The sequence below is a fragment of the Bombus huntii genome, chromosome 10 (genome assembly GCF_024542735.1).
Source record: "Bombus huntii isolate Logan2020A chromosome 10, iyBomHunt1.1, whole genome shotgun sequence".
Classification (NCBI taxonomy): domain Eukaryota; kingdom Metazoa; phylum Arthropoda; class Insecta; order Hymenoptera; family Apidae; genus Bombus; species Bombus huntii.
In genome coordinates this window covers 13,051,993-13,073,298 of record NC_066247.1, presented here as the reverse complement: position 1 = coordinate 13,073,298, position 21,306 = coordinate 13,051,993, and the positions used below count along the sequence as shown (strand labels likewise).

Here is a 21,306-nt window from a genome sequence, read left to right as displayed (position 1 = left end):
GAGAAACAGACCAGGAAGTTTCTTCACTGTCTTGATATCTAAAATAATGTTTCATAAATATCGTTCACTCGCTCTTTTTGTGCACCCTGTATATCGTTCCGATTTATCATAATTATTTCCTTTTTTTTATCGCATTTAAAAAAACATTTCCGGACTCTAATTAAAAATTCATTCGTAGAAATTGGTAACCGTTTCCTTTAATTATTATTATGAATAACGAGATTCGTTTCTATCGATTAAAAAGGTCAATAGTAGAACGGAGTGAAAAAATCGGAAACACGTGAGAGTGAAAACCAGATTCGTTTGGATTTCCGTATACGGGTTCTCCGAATTATACATATTTTTGAAACTCGCTTTTTAAAATCACATAGTCCAGCCTCGTTATAATGTTAATCAAATTTTCAAGTTGTACGCTTTTTATTATCATTATGTTTTTCGTATAACAAGCATAATATATTCATAAAAGGTGTCTATAAGTACTTGATTACTTTCGTCAGCCACTGTATACGAACAACGCGTGAAGCTTGTATATTGCCAGTTTATATAATCCATCGATACTGTTGCTTCAAAGAGGATGCAGTGCACGAACGAGATAAAACGAGTAAGCGGGAGAGACGGTATGATGCTGTCCTATTTAAAGTACGATAAAATGGATGTTATGACTCGTGTTGTGATAATTCGTAAACGATCCACCGTAATTGACCAGGAGCAAGAATGGTAATTATATAAAAAAGAGCACACTTTATTAATCCGATATCAATTATCCATGCAGTAGAATTTTTATTTCGTCTGCGATAGTTTCGTGATAGCCTTACAATTGAATTTTTCGGTATTACGTAATCTAAACTCGATGCAAACCTAAAAAATATTTTTGTGTACATGTTTATACTAAAATCGAAACAAAAGATGAGCGATGACTATATGTACAAACGAAGTTAATGAGAAAGTTGACCTTGACAACATATGTCAAGGTCAATAAAACCATAAAACTCCCGGGAATTTAATGAGAAATCGGCCAGATTACGACGAATGCAAAGATTACGAGAATATTGTTTTATCGTGGTAACGCGTGGTTGAAGAATTGGACACGCTGATACAAATACGATTACGCAAACTCTACCCTAATTACGACTTATCTGTTTCGATATTTTCTCTTCTTACCGAACGTCACTACGATGTTCGTTAAACGCATGACACGGATTTGAAATGAATCTATTATTATCGATGATGTCAGCGCATAAACGAAGATATAAATGTAATCGAGATGTTGCTAGACAAATCTTAAACGCAAACTTTGCATTACGTTTAAAGCAAGCTCTTCGGTTGAATCTCGAAATCTTTGGATTTACACTTGGCCTTAACACTTACAAAACACCTATCTACATATACGATAATGTTCGTTTCGTCTAAGTCGATAACATATCCTTGAGAAACGCGGGTTAAATTACTTCGTACATTTTGAAGCCTCCAATGGCAAAAGTTGAATCAGTTCTGACACGCGCAGATATTTTACGTTTTCTTATTTTCTAAGTTACATTTACGCGGCATAGATATATGCACATCTTATATACGTTGCAATATAGATTTCTTCTGCTTTTCTATTTATTGTACGAAATAAGAAAACGAGAAAATTTCATATAATAAATATACTTAATCGTTCGTATAATAAATATAAAAACTTTGCAATCCGCACGATATGTTACATGTTATGTTACAAGATATATTGTTTCGCTTAAAAATTATTTAAAAGCAAATTGTTTAACGTAAAATTTCCCTTTATGACGTTTCGATTAATTGAATTGCATGCAAGTGCGTTCGTGGCCGACGTAAACGCGTTCAAAGGGTTTTAGATGGTCGCCGATTGACGCGAACGAGTTTGAGGAAAAGTCTCCTTGTGGGTACACGCCCCGTAGCGAATAGTTTAATCGATGCCACGAACGGTTTTCTGCCTGATCGAGAACCGATTGCAATCACGTTCAGCCTTGCTCACGTTCAGACGAGGCTGCGTAAGGTCGGAAACCAGTCCAGTTGGATTTTTCTTCGTCCCGTAGACGCGCTGACTAGCTCACATCCGCCTCCGGAATCGCACGTGAGCGTGACTCTTGAACAACTGCACATAAACGTCCCTGACACTTTATTCACTTTCTTTCCTTCCTTTTCCTCCTTCGTTTTCGTTCCTCAAATATTTAAGAATTTTTCTAACTAAATGCGACACTAGTCGAACTATTGGTTGTTCATAGATTTCTTCTTTGATATTCGGAATAATAGAGAAATTCTTAACCAGACGTTTGGGATTTTCTATTCAGAGTGCGGCCTATTGTTAGTTCTACTTCGGGTCGCGCGTTCATCACACTTAATTCGCTTTCTTCCGTCTTGTTTCTACGAATAGAGATCTTTTTGATTAAACGTGTCACTAATTGGGCTATTCGATCCCCTGTAAATTTCTCCTTTACTCTTTCACGCATCAGAGTGATTTCTAACTACAGTTTTCTATCCAAAGCGTTGTTTTTTTCTAATTCGACGTTATTTTCCAATCACGTGTTTTTACGGAAATTCAAGGGACTCGACTGTAAAGGAATTTCGTCGTAAACGTGCTCCGTGTTCGAGTCGAAATCGCTTTGGAGGTGAATCCGCGTCGCTGATGGTCGATCGTAATGATCCTCTTGCAGAAGAGCTAGAACATGTAAAATAAAAACAAAGAATTATAAAATAAAGGAAATAGTAATATAGCGAATAGTAATAGGATGAATAGTAGATTCTGGAGAAGGAATGGCGAATAAATCTTCGTAGAAGGAAACGTATATATGCTCACCATGCAAATTGCCAGATATACGGAGACCGATCGTGGCAGCTCCATTGGCATAATTGTTCGTGAGATCGTTGTTAGTCATCGATGGCATCGCTATAGACTCTGGAGTAAACAGTGGCACCAGGCGAATTGGGGTTTCTACGATAGAATCATACATAAAATATGTCTATGGTTAAATAGTTTTTAATTTAAGTAGAAGCTTGTTTATCGAGTAAATTTGTTTTCTAGAAGACGAATGAAAAAAGAAGCTAAAGCTTTCGAAGTGTTTACTCGATTACTTGGTGTTACGTCGCGTAACACTCTACCGAGCCGAGGCCACACACCGCGGGCAAGATGGCAACCAGATGTCTTCGGATACTCACTGCGTACCCTCAATAGCCTCAAGTACCTTCCATAAATCTCATAGATTTCCTAGTAAAGGTCCTTCAAACCAAACAAACGTCTATTTCCGAAGAATTTCTAAAGACTATTGTCTACCACGGCGGGACAAGGGAAAGTTAGTTTTTCTCACGTACGCTGCAACTTTCCTCCCACTAACCACTTTCTCTCGAGGGCGGTTAAGACCCTTCGTTTAACCAATTAACAACGAAGCCTATTTCCCTCACTCTCTTAACTAACATCGGCACCAACAAATCCGATGGTCCCGTGCGCTAGACACACCCATCCTTAGCTTCCCTCCGACACAGCATCGTCTCCCAAGACAGTACTGATTTTACATCCTTCGAACGGTCAACATCCTTTAACCGGGTATACACACCCGCAGATCAGTCACTCATTCATCTCGTACATACGCACCAGCGTAATTGCCTTCGTTATAAGTTGTTGGAATAAACGGTGAAATATAACTTACTCTACTGTGTCATATTCATTTAACCACCTCTGTTATCTTAACCGAAACAGGGGAACGACTACTTCGCGGCGTCGATTCACCGAATCGTAGCGAGAATTTACGCCTCTCGCTGACGCGTTTTCCTCGCGACCGCGTCTCTCCGCGAACGGTCGTAACACTTGGTTCACCCTTTAGTCGTACGGTATTTCCTTTTATAAAATTGCCCTTTTATAAAATTTGATTTTTTCGACCATCGAAGTAACAGCGTGTGTTACACCACCATGAGCGAGGAATCGAATGCAGTAGCCTTGGAGAAAAAGGGAAAACGCGTTACCGGATACCGTTTTAATTCTCCTCGAATAATCCACGCTCGAAGAGTGTTTCAAGATGGTCATCGAAGTAAAATTACGTGGACGAAATCGAGGTCAAGCACACGTAGACTTCACCCAGATATGAAAAAGTAGGATTTTTCGAAACGTATAGCACTCACGGGGAAGAGTACCGGTGACTATCGATGAGATTTTCGTTGCGCTCGAATTTTCTTGGTTCTTCGTCTTCCCTTCTTCGTAGATCGAGATTCTTGTTGCTTCCAATAGCTTCGAACGCATGTGGAGAACCATCACCACTGTTACCGAGGTCAGACCCAGTGATACGATCGATGCTATCACGATTAGGGCGATGTCCATGGAAATTGGGGCCGGTTGAACGTCTGTTCGAAGTTATTATTCCTATTAGACTGCGGATGTCTGCGTAAATTTATATTTTTCACAATGACGATTAATAAAAGACAGTGATCGCGAGCTTAGATACCAGATGAAACTCTTGAGAATTATATAATCGCAATTGTGGTTAGCATTTAATATTCAAAATTAAAATATATCCCACACTAAGGAGTGTTTGACATAAATTATTCGATATGTTCTCATACAGAATGGCGGGCTGCATCGACTAATTTAGTGAAAAATATGAGATTCCACTTAAAATCTGTATGTATATTACCTTTATGTATATTTTTAACGTAATCGATTTTAGGCGGACCGATATCTTGCAGATTGATGTTATCATTGACGTGTCTCGCAAACGAGTTTTTCATCGCGAATTTCCCTCGATCCCTGTCCAGGTTGCCCCTCCGTTCCGGTACGGAAACCCAAACGATGACAGGCTTGGCGGTGCTCGAGTTTCCGTCCTCGCGAGCTTGTGCCCTAATTTTCTTCTCATCCGTAGTCGAGACGTTGGTAGTTTCCGGGCTCGTTGTTTTACTAGGATTATCCGTCGTGGCTAGTATTTCGTGCATATCGTCCAACAATTCGTCAAATGGAACAACGATTATTATATTAATTACATAAATCTATTTGCCATCAATCTCCTCTTATTTAAAGTCAAGATATTTGCTCGACGTGCTGTGTATTTAGGATCGCGACTTTCGACTAACGGTTGCATCACGTAAATAAATATCTAACACGTCGTCTTATTTACTACTAGACTGCGAAACTTTTTGGTAAATTTCGAGGTACAAAAATGCACGGAAAACACGTATACAATATTCGAAAGATATTAAAATATTTAGTAAGTAGAACGATTTCCTGACTAAATATCGTCTTTAAATATTCTTATAATTAATTCTTATATTATACAATTAACTGTATATTATTCTTACAATATTTTTATGTTTATAAAAACATGAATTTGCATAAATATTCGCGATCTATTTACTACTATACCACGAATGTTTCTGTAAACAGTAGTATACTTTTATTTTGAATGTAATATACAGGGTGGTTGGTAACTGGTGGTACAAGCGGAAATCAGGTGATTCTACGCGAAAAAAGAAGTCTAAAATATAGAATAAAAATTTTTCGTTTGAGGCTTTGTTTTCGAGAAAATCGATTTTGAATTTTCGCTCGGTACGCGTGCACTTTATCACGTCTCGTTATAACGGATCTCACTGTAGATCGTTGTCTCGATGGAAAAATTAAAAAAAAATAAAAAAAGTATTTTTATTCTATATTTTTGACTTATTCTTTCGCGTAGAATCACCCCCTTTCCGCTTGTAGCACCAGTTACCAACCACCCTGTATATATATATATATATATATATATATATATATATATATATATATATATATATATATATATCTGTGTATATGTGTTTTGTGCTTTCTTGCAGGTATAACATTTCCATAAACGCATAAACTGTCATTTATTACCTTCCGTGGTAGTTTCAGCCGTTTCCCAAATTCGCGAAGTTTCTCTATCAAGTTGAACGATCGTGAAATTCACGGTAATGCTGTTTTCCTCGTCCGTGTTTCGGGAATAGCTGCTGTTCTCCACGGAGACCGTGTTATCCAGATCATCGTGAATGCATCGACCTGTTTCTGGATGACATTCGCCGGTCGAATCCTTGCAGTCGCATAGAAACGCGCATCCAGGTCCCCAGCGACCGCTTGGACACGGCTCATTGCACCTGGAGGTGAAAACCGCAATTACGTATGCCACGCGAAGCAAGCGTGTGTCACGGTATGCATTATTGGAGCACTTATTAGGCTGTGTTTCAATCAACAGGTTGTACAGCGTGTTCGTGTAATTCTACGATAAACACGACGCGTAGAAATCGATAGAACTTGTTGAGTCAACCTAGTCACCATGAATCATAATCTTTTTTCTTCTTCGCTTTTTAACGTCGCTATTCTTTGAAGAATCTATTTTAGTTCTTATTAATCGCGCGATTGTTACACGAAGCGTGCAGTAACTGTAGCAACGCCAATTATCGAGAGGAATCTAACTAAGCAAGTAACGTTGTTCCTTTAACCCAGATTCCATTCCACTGTCAGTCTGTGCTCTTTCTTTGATCACGTACTTCACACGGACAAATTTTTCTGTCGTTTGTTTGCTAAAAGAGTGACACAATTACCAAAAATACATTTTCGTATGGATCGAGCGAAGGGATCGACCAGGATGTACCTCCTCACGTCGAAAATTTATGCAGTTTAGTGGGCAAAAGAACGTACGGTTCTTAGATATTAAAACAAACTGAGAATCTCGTCGATCTCTATTTGAAGAAATAAAAAATCATGGGAAAGTTCCATTGTTCGAAAATCTCTGCCTCTCTATTTGGATATGACAGATTCTAGCGTAATTCACAATCAACGACTTTCGAATGCTGTCACTGTTCTAGCAAAGCGATGACGTATGTATATTTATAGATGATCTTACATTTCAGCACGTAATCCTGGCGGGCAAATACAGTGTCCATTTACGGGATTGCAAGGTACACTCTCGGTACAGTTGCATTTCTCTTTGCACTCCAAGCCCCACGTGCCCGGAGGACATACTGCGAATAAAACAGAGCGGATTTTCTCGCGGATCGTGATGTAATTATCGATTAAATTGTGAAGTTTGCGCATTTTTTCTTACATTTTCTCCCGATAGCTCCAACTAATGGTACAACGAATGAATCAACCACCTGGTCGTTACTTTTCCGTTTTCTCGAGTAACCGATACCTTGACGCGTGTACGACGTGAAAGAGAGCGGGGAGAACACGGCCGAGTATCGAATCACCGATTTCAGAATCGTAACAACGGCTAGGTGAAAATTATTTGCTGCTCGCACGCGTTCTTACGACTACGGAAGGTCGGCCTGTTTCATCGAGCGTGAAATATATCCGCCCTATTGCGGACTTTCGTAATTTGTTCATTTCGAGTTCCGCGAAGCGACCGCTTGTCCGTGTTAACAAGAAATAGTCTTTTTTTCCACGGAAGCAAAGGAATATTTTAATATCTTTAATTTCTGATCGATATACGATACACGATATACCAAATATGTAGATTTGAAATAACAGAGCAACAAAATAGATTCACCGGTATTGCAGTTGTCATCCTCATAGCCGGGAATACAGTGGCATTGATTTGGCGAGGTGCAAATCCCCGACGGGCATTTTTCACAAACAGGCACGCATTTGATGCCTGAAGACGATGTCTCCTCGTTATTGGATGAGATCGTTTTGTAGCCTTCACAGCATTCCTTTATAATCCTGGTCTTTGACTCAGTCTGCGAACAAAATCTTTGTTAACCATCTATAATGCTACATGACTTAAACAACGACATATTTTGTGTTTATTTTATTATTGCGCTATTATTCCATCGCTGAGTAATTCGTTTATAACAGTTATTAGCTATCCATGGTTTTTCCATTAGAATGGCGAAGCGTGAGTGATAAGAACTCTTTTTCTCGTACGCAAAGAGAAATCAGGTTATAAACAGTTCGTTAATCTTAATACTTATTAGAACATACGCGATACATCGTTATACAAATATAGTGGCATGTAGTCATCGGCCAAAGTCTTTTAATAAAGTTGAAAGCAGTACAAACTTTACGAATACGATAGTTTCTTTAATTCAGATACTTTAACTTATCGTGACATTATCGGTAACCCTTGGGAGCATCTGCTTCGGTTTTCCTAATTACTACTGCAGATAAACATGCGATTTATTCAAATGGAGTAATAGAATAGTAGATTCAATAAACGTCTAGCTCCGAATGATACTGTAGTTGGAAAAACGATAAAAGAACGAAAACCAGGCCGCCTAAGCCATCGAACGAAGCTGTTCTGGCAACGTGGCTACTGGATCTTTGGAAAAGATCCCATTTTTCCCAGCCAGTCCCTGAAACGAGATCCCAATCGTCGATAAGGAAAGCAGAGCAATTGCAGAACAAAGGCAAGAGGAAAATGTTGGACGCGTGCAAGCGTGTATAGGTTTCGTTCGTAATACATTGTAAGTGGATACGCGCGAGAAAACCAAAGTCCACGTCTGTAAATTACACGCTTCTCTTTCTCTTTACCTTTCCTTCTTACTTTGCCATACCGACGAATGAAAGTAATAGCTCCGAGCATGAAACTAATTTCCACGAATACTTCATTTGGAGACTTCATTACGCGGTGAGGAGTGATCGGTCTATTTTTGTTAGATTTCTGACTTCTGAAATAATTGAAGGGACTAACCTGGTAGCATGGTATATCTTCTATATAGATTTTCCGATTGGTTTCAAATTTGACCAATATACTCACGATAGTCGCGTTACATTGCAGTGTTAATGTGTCAGAATGTTTAATTTAACGTATACAATTAATTTATTTATTTTTATTAATTTAACGTATAAAAGTTTTCTATGGTAAATGTATGCAAATACTTTCGCGAGCCAATCTCTAGATATAATTACAGAGACACATGGTTTGTCTAAGAAAGATGGAAATGTATCAAACCTTAGTTATATTTTTCAATTAACAATTATTTAATTTAAGCATGGAACTAGAGAAAGTCAAACATGGACTAAGATCGTTTTTGTTACATGTCCGTCAATTTTAGTAGCCAAATTTCCTTTCTTCGTTAAGTGCTCACGATTTATATACGACTGGTCAGACTGGTGGATCGACCAGTTTCAAATGTCAGTGTATTTTTTAATCGGGATGTTCATTTGCAAACGAAGAAAACATCGCTTCTTGTCCAAGCTCCGATGAAGCAACGAAGCGGTAGATTGCTCGTTTGATATTTTTGCATGTCAGACGTTATCGTTCGAAGTCAATTTATGCTTATTACATTTCTTCCGGGAGGGAATTCACGCGATTCGCATTCAATGAAACTATCGATGGTTTTGCAGATCGTTGTGAAAGATAAAGTCGTTTAATGTCCATAAATGACGCCATCGATTCGATACAATGTTGTAATTAGTATCTGTTTGTTCAAACTCGAGATTCGTTACGCAAAAGAACGTTTTACAGCTTCTTAACATCGGTTATTGCGCGTTAATAAGTTGAGGAAAACTCGATAATGTTTACCGTTCATGTTGCATCGAATCTACATATTTTAGGAAATATCGTTTCCTAATATGTTTCGAAACATGTCATTTCTTGTTACGTTAACCACAACGTATAAAGATTGCAAATTTTAGGATAGTTTTACTATTACGAAGCGTAGCGTATGGATTTAAAAAATATACAAAATTTTTAAATCGTATAATATTCATCGAATGAAACGAGTTCTTGTTTAAGTTTCATTTCTTTTAGTCGTATTTATAAAAACCTGAATCTGCATAATCGTCCGTAACCTGATTATTATAGCATTCTGCACATCCGAAACGAGTTTCGTTTCGACGAGACTAGATAGAGTCGGAAAGATTGGATTAAGTATTGGTCGTAAGAAGTGACCAGAAGTCATCCTCGATCGAATAATAAATAACTAATGATAGCGCCAGAAAGATATACTGGACGTTAATGAAGTCACGCTATTACGGTAAAATGTGTAATTTGAAATTCTACCAGGAAACAGTTCTTAATGTGTCAATTAACGACGTAATTTTACGATTCCGATGAGTCTTTCGACATCGATCAAAGTTCGTTACACGTAAATACTCCGTCCAGACCGTGGCTCGGCGTTTTAACGTTCGGAATAGATTTAATCCGGCAATTCCACGAATCGATAAATAATCAGTCGGTTTTCATAGACTGACATAGATCATTCGTACGAGTCGATCTCATGCATAAAGTCAATGCACGTAATCCTCGTTGCGCGATTTCCGTCTTTCTTGAAAGTTTTACGTACTTACTAAGATATCGCGTGTTTCGTTCCTTCTAATTCGTGTCTTTTCACGAAGCTAGTTGCAAAAACCATAAACAGGCGTTCTAGGCCTCTTAAGTTTCTCTGTACAGAGATTTATAAAAGTATTTGATTCGATGCTTGCATTAAACTTGGATCTGAAGTTTATAATTATATATAATCACTTAAATAAATATATTCACTTGCCTTATTTTTCTGTCATTTGATAGCTATCAATTAATGGCTCCAAAAGTATTTATACGTTAGCTATAGAATGATTTTACGAATATGCGTATCGTGTATTGTGGAACTAAAGTTTTTGACGCGACTTATTTCATTCTCTGCATTTAAAGTCTCTAAATTGCATATTTTAGAAACTGAATGTGAAATATTTAGTCGACAGAATACTTTTGTCACTGACTGTATTTCCTTTAATATCACTTAAAGTATATCCTGCGCACATAATCCAAATCCTGAGAAATTCTATTAACGTTTTACTGTATTCCATTATGTAAGACATATATTATTAAATTATACCGTGTGGATTAGTTAATTGAGGGTTTTGGGTATGTTCTCTTCTTTACAGCGGACAACCTGCAGAAAACGTTTTGCTTAATTGTGTTGCGCAACAAGTTGACAGGTTCGATCGATGGAAAGAATTAATTACGACAAGATAGGATTAGCGTGATTAATAATCACGACACGGTAATTGTGACAATATTTACGATGTGGTAGTTGTAACAGAAAGTAGCACGGATGGATCTGTTTACGTAACACCTGCCTCTTCTTCTTTATAATCCTACCAAATAATTGCTTTCGACTATTTTCTACGATCTTACATGTTTTCCGTTGTCATTGTTACGTTAAACATTCCGAATTTTTGTTATCGGCATTTTGTAAATCGGATAATGCATTTAATATGACGACGAACGCACAGGTGGTTTAATTAAACTCTAGATATTTTCACTGGTATTCAAGTTGAGCGAATTGTCTGGCTGTGAAATAATCGACGATAATTGATATAAATAAATGAAATAATTGCTATATATACCCGATTGTTTACATATCTCGTTTAATAATACAGAAAATATATTTTTCTCTTTCCTTCTATAACGAACCATACTTTTGTCTTTCACTATATGATATGTCGTAGTTAGAAAAGTGAATTTTCCAACTACGATAGACGTGATCCTAATTCGATGCCTAGCAATTGTAGACGCACCGTAAGAAGTAGATTTAAATTCCAACTAACAAACGTTCCACGTAATGGTTTAAAAATTGTGTAATTAACGGGATCGTTGTTTTTCTTTTTCTTGCTTTGCTGCTCGTCAAAAAACATCAAACGACCTCGAGATGTCGAACGTGAGCTCCGTGTCCGTTTTCTTTACACCAATCCTATCTCGCGTTTCTCCCCTTCCTTTTGAACCTCGTTTTCACATCCGATCCTTTACATCGCTCCATTTTTCTAGGACATCCTAGTCACTTTCGAAAAATGCTACTGAAGTTTCTTGTTATATATTTACACGTCACTCGTATCATAGTACACCGTTTACGAACGTCCAGATCTACTTTGAAACGCGTTCAAGGCCTACCCGCATTGTCTTACCAATGCTTCCCATTACTACTATCTCCGAGGTTACCTAACTGCTATCATTCTGATTAATATCCGCGTGTTTCAATGCTAAACTCGGCGCTCTTTCTCCTTGCTTTATTTCTTCCTATCGTTATTGTTAAATATTATTATTAACTTGATACGTGTCAAATATTTCTTCCGCAATAAAATTTTAATCATCGTATATTCAATCAAATGAATTTGATCAATTGCACTTGATACGATCGAATATACTTTCACAAGATTTTTAATTTCTCTCGTTATCTTAGATTTACAAGGATTATCAAATCTAGAAACGAACAATTTTTGAAATGAATTATTCGCAGCTGAAATACTTACAGAATGAAATACTCACAGCTGTCTCGCTTACAACCTCTTTTAACATATGTATTTAATAGCTTCTTCCTAAACAGATTTCCAAAAATACGCCTACCACGTATTTATATATACTGCTTGATCGGATTACATTTCATCGCATTTATTTAGCAAAATGTGAACGAGCCTACGACTCGACCTAATAATTCTACGAGCCGCTGTATCTTTCTCTACGCTTCTGTTATGCAACCGTTCGTGTAGTACGGAGTAAAACGCTGCTCGATGTTCCTACGTAATAAATATTAAACGCTACTCTAACCGTGAGAGACTTGGGTAACGTGCTATATATACCGAACGTTCGATGCTTCATCCTTTTCTCATGGGGATACGCTCTCATTGTTGGCATCGCACCGCGACTGCGTGTCTCTCGTCTACGCTACTGTACACGTTTCGCGTTTCTGTGGACGTTCTATAAAAATGATATCTTTTCTTCCGTTTTCGATACAAGTTCCATAAAGTCGTTATTTGTCCGTAGTTTCTGCGGAACTTCTACGAACTGTCATTTTTTCTTGGTTTTGTATCGGTTTCAGAACGACGCCGTAGTCGATTTTCATTTTGATTTGACAAGAATATTCTTAAGCGTTCCGACCCTTCTCCTCTGTCATTTTACTTAAAACAACTCAACTACGAAGATTTCTCCGGAGCTGCGTTTAGATTCGAATTGAGTAACATCAACGACAAATATAGAACAACGATTTGGAAGAGTGGGTTGGATATCAAGGCGTCGCAGCGATCTGTTTATCGGACAAAAAAGTTGAACAACTACGTACACCTACGCATGAAATCCGCCGTACGAAAGTGTTCTCGTGGGCGCGTGTTCTTCACGATTTTCCATTCCAGAGCAGCTGTTCTTGAGTTTAATGCGCTTGGTCGATTGCGAAACCGAGGAATTTAGACGAGGCCCCTTTTCTCTTCCGGAAATTTGTTATCTCGATCATCGGCTAACTGCGTGTACACGCACGAGCTGAGCTCGAAACAGTTGCTCGGTTCTCGATCCGATCGAGAAGTTACCCCTTATTCGTGTCTTTCGATTCTCTTTGGAGAAAGTTTCGGACGTAAGTTAGAAGGGTACCGTGTGTCCAAGTTTATTCGACATCGATAGGAAACAATCGGAACACCGACGTTTCCTTGCGAAAGAGTTACGCTGTCGGATCATTTTGTTGTAGGTACTGTTGGTAGAAGAGATATTGTGAGATCGTACAATTGGTCATGGTCGAAAAAATAATTTCACTTCGATAGATTTATAGCGATAGCGCACTGATATAACAAATTAAAGACGAATTAATAATTAGCAATAAATAAATCGATGAAACGAATTATGTATTGAGAAACTTGACAATAGTATACGACTTCTCTTTTGACAATCATATTGATGTACCGCCCTATTTTAAATACGATTTCTTTTGCTCTTGTCTTTACAAGTAAAAAGGCTTATAACGTTTCGAGAAAAATTTTCTTTAGCATAAAATTGAAGCAAAAATTCCTTCATGTTTTCCTTAAACTTTTCCTAAATCTTTTTAACAAAAAAAAAAAAAAAAAAAGAAAGAAAAGAAAAAGAGCACTGGATCGAGAAGAAAATGGCAAGAAGAATGCAGCAGAGTTAATTTATTTTCTCAGAGTGTCTCATTCAGCAAATATACATCTCCGATTGATGCAGAGAAACAGAGAAGTGCTTTTTTTCTATGGTTCGACCACATTTGCATTAACCACCGCGCTCGCTTTCTTCCGGCAGCAGTTGCTCCACATGTGGACGCAAATTGTTGCGTAAGATCGTGTAACGGGTTTCGATCGAGGATATTAGCTGGCTACCGAAATCATTGTCGGAATCTTGATCCATTGAGAGATAAGTAGGAAACACCGCGTGGATCACAGTTTAATTGATTAATCGTGGCTCGATGGTAATTAGTTTGCTGGTATATGGTAATTATCGACCGGAGTATGGCGAGTATGGTATAAAATGGCCAGGAATGGCACTTCATCCGCAAGAAATTGTACGAGTAATCACGACCGGTGTCTTTTTGTTCGGATCCCAACGTGGACACGTGTCGCGTGTTGCAAAATCCATCGAATCGTTCCACTTAACGTAACGCTGATATACTTTCTACTCAATTCCTTTAATAATGTTAAATCCATCGCTCAGAAGCCATAATGACCAATGTGAATTGAAAAGGATAAAATAATGATAACTAGAATGCGGATATTTATGTAAATTCATATTTTTATAAATGCAAGTAAAAGGCTAAGACCTAAATTGTTTCACTCTCTAAGTCAATTTTAGTGATTCGTACAAATACATCGCTACCTATGGCAAGATTGAATAGCGAGACACGAGGATAAAAAGATGCAGTTGATAATTTATCTTCCAAGACTCGTACACTGCCATAAAATGTTATTTAATTAAGAAAGGCGAAAAGAGATTTAAGGAAACAAAGGAAACAATTTAAATAAACGAGAGAAGGAAGGAAGGAATAAACTGCACGGTAGAACACGAGGTGTAAAATAGCGCGAAGACATAACACGATGTTAATTACGCCAGAAAAATACTTGTTTCTTCAACAATCGCTACGTCCCAGAGAGAAATAAGGAAAGCGATATCATTTTCACAAGATCGAAGTTAGATATCACTAATTTTAGAAACTTTTTACTTTAACGATAATTAACGTCTTACATTGTAAGAGATAAGCGTGAAACTGTTTGATTGGTTGTGCAACTGCGCGTTCTTTCTTGTAACTCTTCGCGTATAAAAATCCTACGATGTATTTTAATAAATCGCACGCAACACTACACGTTCGTTAACGATTTCTAATTTCCACGTTAGCTCGTCGGTGTACGTTTCAATCGTTAAACAGGAAACGGTTAAACGACTTGGTTAAATGAACGCTATTCCTACGTAACGACGCTCGAAACAATATATTTCACGTTCTAAGCGCTACTTGGAAAAACGAACGTCGGTGAACGTTTCTTAGAGAACACCTTACAGGAAATCTTCGTCGTGCTTTGGTCAATCGTGTGAAGACGCATCGGAAGAACGTTCCTTGCATTTCGCTGTGATTCGTTATTGCGCCAATATGTAAATTCTTTCTTATTTCCGTCTGCAATGGCAAGTTCCTCTTTTCACGCAACTCGAACGACACATCTTTCGATTTTTGTGCTCACAATGCCATCACGAGACACTCGCTTTCCCTGTAATTAACTCGCACGGTCTTATCCACCGTGAGAGCAAGAGAGGAATCGAAACGAGAGAGGCGAAAGACTTGCCACTGTGCTTTTATTGCTCCGTGTAACGGGCAACATTACATACTCATTGGTGGATTTATTGCAAATTTCTCGGGTCATTCTGGTCTTTCCTCTCCTCGTGCTCGAATGGAGGAGGAATGCTTTTTCGTAAGAGTTTCCGGTGAGATACGAGCTGACGAAACTTGCAATCTCTTTGCTAAAAAGGTGCTACTGATATTAGCAGACTACGGATGTTTCTCATTAAGTGGCACGCGCTTAATTAAAATCTTTTATAAAATTAGCAATTTTATCGTAGTTAATTATTTTCTATCTAACTCAAGTACTCGAAATCATTTTATGGTGCTAAACAGGCGAATAAATCAATAAACGTACAATAAAACACTCTAAGTCTGACAAGTTAGAAGAAGTACAGCGGTTATCGAGAAATCCGAACGAAACAAAAATTAAGGAAAAAAATCTGCTTACCTTCACGCGGTATCGTTGCCTCATCTCTGTTCGTGTCTTCGGACATCTGGGTGGAATCTGCAGACACCAAGTGAACGTGTTCACGACAACCGGTTCCGTGTACGTTTCCATCGAAGTGATCGTATAGCTGCAATGTTTGATCAATTAAGTATCCGTCTATCGCGTGATTTCCTTATCGGGAGAACACCGGTAGCGTGTCACGGGACCGAGTGACCGCGTGTTAAATTACGAACTCTGGGTTATTGTCAAGGCTCGTCTACGAAGGTGCTTAACCTCCGCATTCAGAATGTTTCGTTTATCGAACATTTCGATTATTATATATCAGAGAATTAGAAAATACTTACTTTTCCATCCTCGAACACACGTTGTCCGCTGAGAATACCCTCGAAGAAGATACAATCAGGAACAGGACCAACTGCCAGACCCTGGAACCGCTCATTTCAACTGCTAACAAATTTCCCTCCACTACAATTCTCAGCCGTTATTCTTTCGCTACATGTTGCTCGATTTTGCATTACATTTCATTGCATATTCTTGGCGTATAAAATCAATTGTTTTCAATAAAAATTTGATTCAATAGAAAATAAAATTTTGTTGTCACAAAAATCTAGATCTTGAATATATATCTTTATAATTATAAGCAAATCACGAATGGCCTTCGAAGTATTAGCAAAAGTAAAATACAACGAGTATGCGCTAACCGTGATAAAACGTTCAATGTATGTAACTCGGAACGCAAAGAGTTAACATTCCAAATTTTGGCAGTTTACCGTACTCACTTTTGTCGAAGATTGTCTGCAGTGAAAGCCTGGATACCAAGGTGAACGTTCAATTAGCCATTTCAGAAAGATTCGTCGGTATATGATGTGGCTGGACGTCGGCGTAAATCGAACGAACATAGCGCATTCATCGTCTTGCGTGTCATTCCTTCGCCGGAAATGGATCGACGTATCGAGTGGTGTAAATGGCTGGTCTTTAAACGCAAAAGTGTCTCGTTACTATCGGTAACAAGAGACGTTACGTGCGTCGATGTCTCTAACGATCTGAGAAAACCGTTTTGCGACACTCCTTGCGCTTGTTTGCAATTTCTATCGATCCAATTACATATATCCATCGAGACGCTCAATGAGTGTCCATAAGTAATTCCCAATTATGGTTTCCATTTTCTGCAAAATGCAAATTATACAAGGAGTTGCGAAAAACGTGTAAAATATTTTAAGAATTAATTCAGCATTCATAAATAACGAAAAAAGGTCACCGGATTCAAGTTCTTGTCATTGGACATCCTATATTTTTGCGTAATAAATTGGATTCTTATATAGAGAGATCGAGAATGGGAAATGGAAGATTGGCTAGTGGAAAGAAACAGACGGCGTGGCGCGGCGTTGCGTTCAGACGTTGCTAGCGGAAATTGCGTCGCCCATATTTGACGTAAGAGGGACGAACGATCTCTTTCAAAGGACGTTCTTCTCGACAGGAAATGTTAAGTTGCTCCAATTGGCCGATTTACTGGACGGTAATCAACCGAGTAACGTATTCGATAAACATATGCCTCTACGTAAATAATGAGACTCTGACGAAATATTTAAGCCATTTAGGGTCAAACGAAATAACGCGTAAAAGTTTCACAAACACCGATAGGAAATTTAAATAACTAACATATCGTGTACACGGTATAACATCCGCAGAAAACAAGAAACAACGGAATTAATTTTACTTAATTACACTTTCGACGACGAGGACTGGTAATGAAAAATAGATTCAGATTTCATTCATAGACTCGTCCACACTAGGGTTAGTATCGGTACAACGTCAATGGAATATAAAGACTTAATTTTGCTTAATTAATTATAGTTTTAAAGACAAGAATTTGGCAATAAAGAGTAGATTTAAAATTCGTTCACAGAATCTTCCATACCAAGGCTAATATTCTCGCAAATTGTACGTATGTTTTCTGTTACGAGCACATCGTGAAATCAATAATGGTGGCCATAGACCGCAACAAGCGACGAGCTTACACTTTCGACCGCGTCTAATGTCACCGACTGACGCTCTATCGTTCTTGGTTGGGTGGCTTCGAAACGTGGCGGTCGCCACATGTGGTTTATAATTCAATCTCTTGTCATTTTTTCCACGCTCGAGTGCTGGAACATCAGATAGGAAGATCGCAGGAGAAATATTTTCGATGCTAGTTCTGCTGTCATCGCCGTGAAAAATTCCTCGCTGATACTTTGCCTAACGCCGCTCTTGATGTATCATCGCGTCGAAAGAGAAGGCGATTGCATCGCTGAATGAATCAAGTAGGCTTACAATTCAGCCGAAAACGAGATATCATCTCGCTTGTAAAGAATTTACCTAGATTTCAGATCAGTGTGGAGGATTACCGTGAAAGATCTTAATTATCCGATGATTATCTCCGTTACATTCTCAACCTTGGCTTTAAAGAAGAAACTCAAACTACTCAAAGCCAATTAGTCCGTTTCGTCCAAATGGAAATGAGATCTCGCACGGTGAAATCTTACGATTTTGTTCGTTTACGAAGATGTGATAATCGACCAAATTCTATTTTTAACTCACCACCACCGATATCTTTTTTAACTCTCTCTTTCTGCTTGCTAATATATATTTTACCAAATATATTGTACGTTTGCAGTAAATATCTTATAATAATGGTATACATTTTCAGATTGGTTTCAAATTTTATTAATACAATTATGGCAGTCGCGTTTTTCTATAGAGCTAATGATATTTCAAAATATTTTATATAACACACGTACTATATGCATAAGTTTTGTGCCAGAAAGGAAACGTCATTTCATATGCATCAATCTTACGCATATTGCAATCGCCATCAACAACCGCACGATTAACTTCAACGACTTTCCATTTCTCCGTCTCGTCGTCAATAAAAATCATAGAAAGTGGATCGTCGTTACAACAGAGAACACGGGTACAACGCGGTTCGTTGTACCGTGGAATGTAAATTCCAAAGCGGTTGTCCTTATCCCGCTGCATACGCGGCAAATTGCCCCAACGACGTGGAATAACTTTATTCCGATGTTTCGTTTGGATTCGTCGCGAAGGTACAGAGGCACGCGTTACGTGATCGACGATTTCGTTGGCGAAACGTATCGAAGGCGTGGCGAATCACTGCCCGAAACAGTCGTGCAAACTAAACTCTGTGCTCCCAAATCAATTCGTTTTCTTCGTGCGGAATAATTTCATGTTGCGATCGAAAGAGAGAATGCGTCACACGATCCACGACAACCGCTGCACGGTGCGATTTTATGGTGTTACGTCTGTGGATTCGAGTTGTAAAACGCCGTTTTTATAAAGGTCAGATTCGCCCACCTAGACGTATATTTTGTCGTTAGTAGAGGCGATACGGTGAGATTGTAAAATTGGTCAGTGATTGAAATTTACGCTTTCCAACGACCATAATTAATATTAGATTAATATTAGAGATATATCGAGGGTCTTGTACAGAGTAGGATATAAATTCGTAAAGTTCATTACAAAAATCAGTGCATTTTTTAAGATTACGCTATTGACGCATCTGCTTGATGGAAATCGTTCTCACGGCTTTCCGTATACGGTCGATGGGAAAACAACGATTCCTCGCTCTACACCATGCACAGTCGCGTTAATTTTCATCAAAGAATCCACAATTATGCCGCCTTGAGAGTTCTCCCTTCTTCACGCTCCAGTACGTAATTTCGAACGAGATCCAAAGAATTCCAAAGAGGTCTTACACAATCTAACATCACACGGTTTCCCATGGGAAATCCCACCCCATCAGCAGGGCACAGGACACGCGAACATCCATTGAATCAATCGCACGTGGGACTCGACAGTGTGACGAAAAATCGGTTAATGATGTAATCGTTGCTCGTCTTTCATCGTGCAGGAGTTTTTATCAAGCGCTCACCGGCGTTAATTAAAATCTCACACAGTCGAGGCGGTGCTAGAGCGAACGAATTAATTGGAAAAGCTCTCACAAGTTTTCAGGTTGAGTCGAGAAACTTGCTTTCCATCTAATAGTTTCCGCCATGAATCTACATCCGTGGAACGAGAATCAAACGTTAATGCGATTTATCAAGCACAAAGGAACGATTCCACGAAGGCACTTCAATTCGAAACTCCAATCAACAACAAACTACACGGGCAACTATATATTGTTAATCAAAAGTTTAGTATCGGTAAATGTTCCATAGAAACTAAAAATTTAAGAAAAGCCAGAATACATAGAATATCCAAGGTAAGCCTTTTATACCTAAATATTTAAACCAATGTTTACTATATTTATATCTTCTTGCAATATCTAACGGGTAAAATGTATCTCTACTTATACAGTGTTCGTAAAACTATGAATTTGCATAAACATCCGGAGTTTAATTCGTACTAAAAGCACCCCACCGATGAAGCATTGATACAAAACTCGTAAAATTCGACATAGCTCCGGTGGAAAGAGCGATTCTAAATTTTTGATACGTGAAAAACATACGTAAAGACAGTCTGATCCTTTGTCACATCACAACTCGTGCACTATCTTCCTTGTCGTGTGATAAACTGATTAAGAATCGAAGTGTAGCGTGCAGTGTAAGAACGAGGAAGGACGCACCAGGTTGGATCCTGGAGACTTTGTAAAGAGGTCGAAGGCGTTTGGAGACGTCAGTGGCTCTTTCACAGACCGATTCACAACTGGCTACGTAACGAGCAATTGGCGTCGCTGGCACTCGGAATGTACTTGTGGCACAATGAACTCCGACCCTAGCGACCGACAACGACAACTATACAACCGGTCAGAAGGTGGGGTCAGAAGATCCCAGAGGGGGCGGTGTTCGTGTTCTGGATCCTTTTTCCTCGTGGAAGACAGAGAACGAGCGACGGCCGGCCACTCGAGTCTTTGAAGCACCGAGGATATCCTGTCCGGAGACATTGACACTGTCCCGGGAAACTTTCATCGAAGCGTAACGAAGTTCACGACCTACGTTCGTGTCTCTGCTATTAGCGTTCCCTTCGAAAGGGTGTCGACGTTTAACGAAAAAAATGAAGGAGGATTCGCTGGATGGAGGTACACCATCGTTCATAAGTATCTGAATACTGCGGTTGAATCGAAGCAAGAATATCAGGATTTGACCAAAGTGCGTAAATCAACGACGAGTTAATAATTAGTAAATCACGACTTTAAATTGTCTGCTAAGGGACATAGAAATAACGTATTACGAGATGTCCGGTCATTTTTGAACAATACTATAATTCTATGTGAGAGGTTCGTTTGCACGAAGGTCTGGATTTAACGAGGCATTTTTCGTGTCGAAGATAACGACTGTCATTACGGAGAAGGTTGCGTGAGTAAGACCACGAAAACTTTCTGATTGCTTGTC

General features: G+C 38.7%; 1 protein-coding gene across 4 annotated transcripts; it reads right to left on the bottom strand.

The window, feature by feature from the left end:
- Positions 1-58: 58 nt before the first annotated feature.
- Positions 59-20,706, bottom strand: LOC126870398 (uncharacterized). Of its 4 annotated transcripts, none has more exons than XM_050628071.1 (11): positions 20,541-20,706; positions 16,699-16,892; positions 16,264-16,366; positions 15,920-16,046; positions 7,497-7,686; positions 6,852-6,969; positions 5,846-6,102; positions 4,638-4,916; positions 4,141-4,347; positions 2,813-2,947; positions 59-2,674 (listed from the first exon to the last, which is right to left on the bottom strand). In XM_050628071.1, the coding sequence occupies exons 3-11, from the start codon at positions 16,356-16,358 to the stop codon at positions 2,535-2,537; spliced, it is 1,548 nt and encodes a 515-aa protein (XP_050484028.1). In that variant the 5' UTR covers positions 16,359-16,366; positions 16,699-16,892; positions 20,541-20,706; the 3' UTR covers positions 59-2,534. The 4 variants fall into 4 exon arrangements, with proteins under 4 accessions (XP_050484028.1, XP_050484025.1, XP_050484027.1 ...); XM_050628068.1 differs by having other exon boundaries at positions 722-2,674; positions 4,129-4,347; XM_050628070.1 differs by having other exon boundaries at positions 722-2,674; positions 4,129-4,347; positions 16,264-16,363.
- Positions 20,707-21,306: the final 600 nt, after the last annotated feature.

Bases quoted from the DNA above. Each gene is read 5' to 3' on its own strand.
- LOC126870398 (XM_050628068.1), bottom strand. From the start codon at position 16,358: ATGAGCGGTTCCAGGGTCTGGCAGTTGGTCCTGTTCCTGATTGTATCT. The intron at 7,687-15,919 runs GTAAGCAGATTT...TTTTGTTCGCAG, and splicing joins GGCAACGATACCGCGTGAAG to ACTGAGTCAAAGACCAGGAT. The intron at 2,675-2,812 runs GTGAGCATATAT...TACATGTTCTAG, and splicing joins TATATCTGGCAATTTGCATG to CTCTTCTGCAAGAGGATCAT.